Source organism: Oncorhynchus masou, chromosome 14 (genome assembly GCF_036934945.1).
Source record: "Oncorhynchus masou masou isolate Uvic2021 chromosome 14, UVic_Omas_1.1, whole genome shotgun sequence".
NCBI lineage: Eukaryota > Metazoa > Chordata > Actinopteri > Salmoniformes > Salmonidae > Oncorhynchus > Oncorhynchus masou.
The window spans coordinates 3,676,334-3,684,019 of NC_088225.1; the positions used below are offsets into that span (position 1 = coordinate 3,676,334).

Below are 7,686 nucleotides of genomic sequence, written 5' to 3' on the forward strand. Positions count from 1 at the left end.
CCTCTGTTATGAACTTGAGTGAAGACCCAAAAGCGGTTTTAACAGAAAACAGAGTTCTTTAATGAAAATACAGGAATGGCATAAATCCTCTTCCAACGTTGTCAGCGGAACAAAAAGAACGTTAGTATAGTGCAGGATGCTCCTGCCAGGCAGACTCCGACAGGACAGGACAAGGTGGAAGCAAACGAGACGACAGCTTGCTTCTGGCATCAAAAAACACAAACAAGAATCAGACACTGAAAGTAGCAGGAACAGAGAAAGAAATAGAGACCTAATCAGAGGGGGAAGAGAGAACAGGTGTGAAAGAGTGAATGAGCTAGTTAGAGGAGATGTAGAACAGCTGAAGAATGAGAGACAGAGAAGGTAACCTAAAAAGACCAGCAGAGAGAGAGAATGAAGAGAAAGGACAGGAACAGACATAACAAGACATGACACCACATGTGTGGTTCCCACCATGAAGCATGGAGGAGGAGGTGTGTGTGTGGGGGTGCTTTGCTGGTGACACTGTTGGGATTTATTTTGAATTCAAGGCACACTTAACCAGCATGGGTACCACAGCATTCTGCAGAGATAAGCCATCCCACCTGGTTTGCACTTAGTGGGACTATAATTTGTTTTTCAACAGTATAATGACCCAAAACACACCTCCAGGCTGTGTAAGGGCTATTTGACCAAGAAGGAGAGTGATGGAGTGCTGCATTAGATGACCTGGCCTTCACAATCACCTGACCTCAACCTAATTGAGATGGTTTTGGATGAGTTGGACCGCAGAGTGAAGGAAAAGCAGCCAAGAAGTGCTCAGCATATGGGGAAACTCCTTCAAGACTGCTGGAAAAGCATTCCTCATGAAGCTGTTTGAGAGAAAGCCAAGAGTGTGCAAAGCTGTCATCAAGACAAAGGGTGGCTACTTTGAAGAATCTCAAATATAAAATATATTTTGATCTGTTTAACACTTTTTTGGTTTCTACATGATTCCATGTAATTTCATCATTTTGATGTCTTCACTATTATTCTACAATGTAGAAAATAGTAAAAATAAAGAAAAACCCTTGAATGAGTAGGTGTGTCGAAATATATATCATAGCCAATGTACAATTAGAAAAAGCCTATTCTAGTTTTGAATTGCCTAAACATTTCATCATCTAAACCGCCATTTGTATATTGTTGAACTCGAATCCTTTAAAAGATTCAGTGAAGACATGACTGAAGTAAAAGTAGGTCACATCGCGAGTCTTGCCGCCTCCCAAACTACAGTTCACGGGACTCACCGACAGTAAATGGGTGGGCTCAACCATACTGCAGACATTGGGCAACTGTATTGTCAAATGGTGCAAATGTTATGCCTCTCTTCTCTGGTATATCATTAAGCAATAAGGCACGAATGGTTGTGGTATATCGCCAGTATACCACGGCTGTGGGGTGTTCTTATCCACGACGCATCGCGGAGTGGCCAAGGTGCCTTATTGTTATTTTTAACATAATTATAGTAGTAAAAATACATGTTTTGTCATACCCATGGTAGTGGTATATGATCTGATATACCACGACTGTCAGCCAATCAGCATTCAGGGCTCGAACCACCCAGTTTATAATCAATCATGTCTCATACTCAATGTGTCCTTATTTTTCTCCCAAAATAATAGCGACATGTTGTATAGGCCTACGGTGTTTGGACATCAAGTTTATTTAAAAATTCACAATACACATAGGCAAAATTATAATGAATTTATTCCAATAAAATAACAACATTGTAAGCTATGCCATAATGCACAGTGCAGAGGAAACCTCTCACACGATTCTCAATTGCATCAGCATCCATATGACAAGCAGTAGAAAACATTACAACCTGGCAGAGCTCATTACCATTCTTGAGAATAATTCCAATAATAATACAATAATTTAGACTATTTAACTGCCACTCCGTTTTATTGTAGTATTTGTAAAACAAATATATATAATCCTTAGGTGCATATTTTGACGCAGGGTCCCCGTGCGCCATGTGAGCGCTGTAGCACAGAGGACGGCTCTGCCAGCCCGGGAGCGTGAGAGGAGTGTTCACACTAATAAACACTGCAGCGGCTATGCATGGTCACCGGGCCTGTCCACGTGACAGAGGTGCTGTTACGACCAGGCATGGGGGCCGATCCTCTGCTGTTTTCGTGGAAAAAAATACTTTATAGAGTGTAGCATCACTCAGTCATAGGCTACATCAATGTAAACACTTATCAGAGGAGAGGTAGAGAGACATGTGAGGGAAGAAGCGCAATATAATCTTGGATTTGTATATTTCCATATTATAGGCCAAGGCTATAGCCTATTCGAAAAAAACTACCTTGCACGAAGCATTACTTTTTATTTTGTAATGTTTCTTTGTAATTCATATGTTATTGTTAAAATATTATAGTAGGCTATTGCTTTTTTTGCTGTTGAAGTTGGCCTGTCCATGCATGCTTATGAAAAACAGTTTACTAAAAACAGGTGTTTCAACTGAATGTTACTTTACAAACAATGATGGGTGGGACTGACACCCGTTTCAGTTAGGAAAGTATACCATCTAGTGGTAAAAGAGCGACATTGATCCACAGTGACACCAACGAAGCAGCCTGTGGTCTAGTGTTGAGAGATATTAACTAATGTATAAGAAAAATAGAAACATGTAATGTTTATCTTCAACGAATCTTCCATCAACATAACTCCCTTACAAGATAGGGGATTTGGGGGCCCAGAATTGTCCTCTACTCAAATAGAGAAGAGCCCAACCTAATATCAAGCAAGCAGATGAAATGCCATAATGCTGTATCCATTCCACAGTACTTAAAAAAATAAAAAATAATAATTGGTGGTGACTGAGCCAGTTGCCAATTGGTTGCACCTAGTCCGCTTGTGAGTAGAGAAATAACAATTTCATCATGGTTGCATGATTGTACAAAAAAATATTAACTACAACACATAGCAACAATCGTTCAAATTAGGTAGGAATATGCATTTGTCTTGGCCTTTTTATCCTTCAGAAATCCTTTGAAGTGCAACCGCTCGCTAATTGACCAATCAGAGGCGAGCATACCGGGAACGCATGCGCAATATCATTATTTTTAAACGACCTGAGAAGGTGGGCATCAAGGCGATAGGTGAGTTCCAATGAGTACGGAGAACATCAAATAGACAGGTGACCTTTAGTCATAAGTGTCAAGCACAATATGTTATAACGTTCAAGAGAAACACGTAACTTTGTAAAGCGTTTAAAGTTAAAATGGCGTCAAATGAGACCGGGTTGGTTGAAGGCAAAGTGGCTGTCATTGTTTTGCTCTTTCCTGCGGACCTAAAATGGAGGACTTGGCTAACCAGCTAACGTAGCTAGCCAACTAAGCGACTGCAGCTCATCTGTTAACGTTTGTTATTCTAGGACTGTTTCCCTTGTAACCAAGCAATTGCCAGTCGCTGCATAATGTGTTCTCCAATCACCCGTTTTCTTTCAAACACCGGCTAGGTCAGTTATACACATCATTAGGCAACGTTAGCCGAATAAACTCAACTATTTAATGATTGTATTAGGGTAACGTTAGTTAACTACCTCGTCTGCGAGGCATACACATGTGTTTGTTGAGATACAAGTCAGCTAATCTCCCTGGGTAGCTCGATTTTTGTTATTGTGTCACCTTGTTGGTTCATGTGTCAATATCATACAGATTATTCATGGACGTATAGAAATGTGTGAGGAGAAATTGTAGTTGGTAGCTACCAGAGATTGAGAACACTAACGTCACTAGCTAAGTGGCCATCTGTTTGGGCTATATCTGCTGTAAGAGAAGGTACTGTGGCCAACTTGGTAAAAGGTGGCTGATTCCTGTCTGTTTCAACATTTGATTTGATTAGTTTATACCTGATAACCTTTGTCTATGTTGAATTAACTGTGTGTCCATCTGACATCCCTCCCTTGTATTTCAGGCTTGCATGGACATCTAGACAGCCCACTGTTTAGGAGAAACGGCATCCACGTTGTGAGATCAAGCTCTTTGTGCCACCAACGCCCCTGTCAGGAGGACATTGGTGGGCGTTGGTTGGCAAGGGTTATGGTTGTAGGGTTGCCACAACAATGACATCCACTGTGTTCACAAGTGGAGGATATAAGCTGGACACAGTAGGGAAGATTGATTTGGTCAAAGCTCCAGCGGGAGGAACACCTGATTCCTTCAGTGGCCTGAGGAGGGAGCCAAGTGAATATGTCATCGGAGTCCCAAACGTGCTGGGCAGTATCCACAACAGCAGCGGCCAGCAGCTTCAGGGGAAAGTCAAGGTGGTGCCAGGACAGGGACAGGTTACCTGCAGGCCTGGATCTGGACAGAACCTTGGGCTTGGGTCGGGGCAAGAGGAGAACTGGGTGAGCTTTGGAGCCCAAACTCCCCAGGGCAAACCGATGGGGGGCGAAGGCACCACACCAGTCAAGAGCAAGACACTACTAGGACAGACAAACAGCAATATGGGCAAGACGGACCTTGGAGTGCACAACACTATCAAACAGCCCCGGGACGATGTAGTGGGTGGCAAGGAGGTCAGAGGGGCTGCTACGGCAGCAGTCATGGGGGCACAGTCATCAGAACACAGCCCAGACTGCAAAAGAGGGAATATTAGGAAAGGGCCTGGTCACTCCCCTACACAGACCAGCTGCATACGCCAGATCCTCCTCCTCCAACTGGAACTCATTGAACAACAGCAACAGCAGCTCCAGTCCAAGAGTAAGGAGATAGATGACCTTAAAGCTGAGAAGGAAATGGTATGCTAGCAAACACTTCTAACACAAATGTATAACATTTCAATTGTCAAAACTGGTCAGCATATTTTGTGAAATATTGAATTTTCCAGAATAACCAGCAGCAGGTATTTTCCCTCCAACCTAGGCCAGCTCCACAATGCCACCAGTGGTATTGTGATGTAATAGCAGTGCAGCACTATTATGACATCATGGTTTCTATCAAGTGTGATGTAATTGAAGTCAACTAAATCAGCCTCAAACACATTCAATATCTTTTTGTTGTACTCTTATGGACTGTACATCTCACAAGTGTTGAAGAGAATAGGCTACCCTTCAAGACAAACTATTTAAATATCATAAGGGGTATAAACCTCACTTTAGCCCCATTGACGTGGCGTGTTTTTTCACTACTGCAGCTCATGGCGCGGATCGAGCGCATGGAGCGCCGTCTGCGGCTAGGTAAGAAGGATGGGTGTGACCAGCACCCCACCCACATCCCTAGTCGGCAACAAGACCAGGCAGCAACTCCAGGGACACCAGAGGGGCAGGGGCTGTCTGAGGGCCGCAGCAGCCATACACCCCGAACGCTGAATTTTGGCAGAGGAGGCAAGGGCCACAAACGGTAGGGCTCCACATTCAGGTAGAGGTAGCGATGTTTTTTATTATTTTTTTTAGACTCCATGATATTACGTACTTCCTAGATGCATACATGGATATATATATATATATATATATATACTGTAGATGCATGTAAAAAGCCCTTATTGTCCCTCAGGCAATTCCTCTAAAGGTTATGTTCTTGCCAATAGGCGTTTCCTCTTCCAGGACCCCAGGGCAGCCAAACGACGTGCCCAAGCCAAGGCTTCACAGTCCCCACACAACGAGGCACTTCTCCCCAAAGAGGAGCCACTGGACGGAGGAGAGTTTTCAGATGGGTCTCCTGGAACCAGCTCGGCTGCCACTGAGGAACTGGACTACCTGTCCACCACAGACATGTACCTGTGTCGCTGGCATGTGCCTCCCCCGTCACCAACTTCGCGAGAGCCCTCACCCAAGAAGGAGGAGCCTGTGGCCAGTGAGTGTTACAAATTGTTAGGAAATGGTTGTATTGGAACCAGCGCATAGAACAGCACATAAGAAGGCTGAGACTTGGGCCTAAGTATGTTGGAATAGGCCACATTATTGCTTTTTGTTGCTGTATCTTTTGGAAAATGTGTGATAAACAGGATTTGTAACAGTCCATGGGTGGTGGAATGACCTTCTCCCTCTTGTACACAGTTCCCTCATGGAAGGAAAACCTTATGGAGCCCCTAGGAGAGGAGGAGGCATCTGATATCCCTGAGGTGGCTACTTGTCTTGCACTGTGTGAAGCCCTAGGCTGGTGGACGTCCAGATTGATCCCCTGGTCAGAAGGTCTAAAGTCAAACTGTTTTCTCTTACAGAATCTGGATGACAATGTCTTCCTGAAGCGCCACTCGAAGCATGAACTGGATGAGAAGAGAAGGAAGAGGTAAGGGAGGGCTGGAGTTTTCACTCGGCTTTGTTTGCGTGTCTGACCAACTCTTGCTATGAGTCGGTCTGTTTCTCTGGCATACTGCTTCTGCCTTTCTCCTTATTTTTGTGTGTCCCTTATTTTGACCTTCCGTCGCTGTGTTCTTCACTCTCCTTCGTTCACCTCCCATAGATGGGACATCCAGCGGATCCGTGAGCAGCGGATGTTCCAGCGACTGCAGCAGCGCATGAACAAGAGGAAGGGTATCCAAGAGAGTGAGCCTGAAGTGTTCTCCTTCTATCCAGAAGCTGAGGATGGTAAGTCCACCTATACACTGAATTGTTAGATACTATTGCACTGTTGGAATACAAGCATTTCGCTACACCTGCAATAACATCTGTGAAATATGTGTATGTGACCAATTACATTTTATTTTTTATATATTGCCAAAAATCAACTATCCCATAAGGAATGTTTGTTGAGATGTAGTCAGTCGAAATACTGAGCAGGGTCTTATACTCATTGCTTATGAAAGTGTTCTTTCTCTCTCCTCAGTGGAGTACCTCATGATCACCCCCCATCTTCCAGTGGTGGTGTTTGGACGACCTCTGCCAAAGCTGTCAAGACGGTGAGTTGAGTCATATGCACTGGTTCTTGAATTACACCAAACTAAACATCACTTGAATACAATCAGAGTGCTTGCCTCTCAACCTAAACCCCTGTGTTTCTCTATTCACCATTGAAGGATCTTTGACCTGCCCTGGCTGGATGAGCGGAGCCGCTGTCGAGTCGAGGTGCCCAAAAAGCAGACCCTCCACCGGACCTGCCGTAAATAAATCTGTCCTTTCCACCTGAGTCCAAGAGAGGAGACACCAGCTGGATTGGTGCCAGGCAGGACTCCTCTGTGTAAACGTCTGCCTTGTTATTTGGGAGAGGAACACACACAGGAGGTTGGGGAATTGCATGCCACAATCCCCTAAAATCAAAGGATGCACTGTGCCACAGTTTGGACATGGTTGCTGGACTGCAGAACAGATCCTATAGTAGGGCTGGTTTGGAAGAAGATTGAGGGTGGTGTGGACTATCCAGGAAGAGCAGACATGTTTGTCTCCTCTAGATTCCCACTGGGTTCCTTTGAGGACAGTTTTCCTCTTTGTCACTTCACCGCAAAAATCCCCAAGCTAAAGTTGTACAAACTGTTGACATTGACATGCCAGAATGGCCGACTCCCATCTGTATGTGATTGCTGTTGCATCCTATAGAAAGGAGATCTCCTGTTGGAGATAAAAGGGGGAAAAAAACATTGGACATTAGGAGAGTGAGATGGTTTGAAAGCGCTTCAGCAGCACTTATGGTTTGTGTTTCAAACAAGATGTTGAAATTTAAAAAACACAAATGCTTTATGAAAATGACTTGGTTTCTTTTGAATTGTGTCTGCCTGATT

At 44.1% G+C, this 7,686-nt stretch overlaps 1 protein-coding gene across 2 annotated transcripts; it reads left to right on the plus strand.

Moving 5' to 3' along the window:
• The first annotated feature begins 3,024 nt into the window (after positions 1–3,024).
• Positions 3,025–7,651, plus strand: msl1a (MSL complex subunit 1a). 2 transcript variants are annotated; one of them, XM_064985941.1, is made up of 9 exons: positions 3,025–3,128; positions 3,946–4,771; positions 5,167–5,372; positions 5,560–5,825; positions 6,029–6,093; positions 6,193–6,260; positions 6,435–6,559; positions 6,798–6,870; positions 6,988–7,651. In XM_064985941.1, the coding sequence occupies exons 2-9, from the start codon at positions 4,094–4,096 to the stop codon at positions 7,076–7,078; spliced, it is 1,572 nt and encodes a 523-aa protein (XP_064842013.1). In that variant the 5' UTR covers positions 3,025–3,128; positions 3,946–4,093; the 3' UTR covers positions 7,079–7,651. The 2 variants fall into 2 exon arrangements, with proteins under 2 accessions (XP_064842013.1, XP_064842014.1); XM_064985942.1 differs by having other exon boundaries at positions 3,112–3,166.
• Positions 7,652–7,686: the final 35 nt, after the last annotated feature.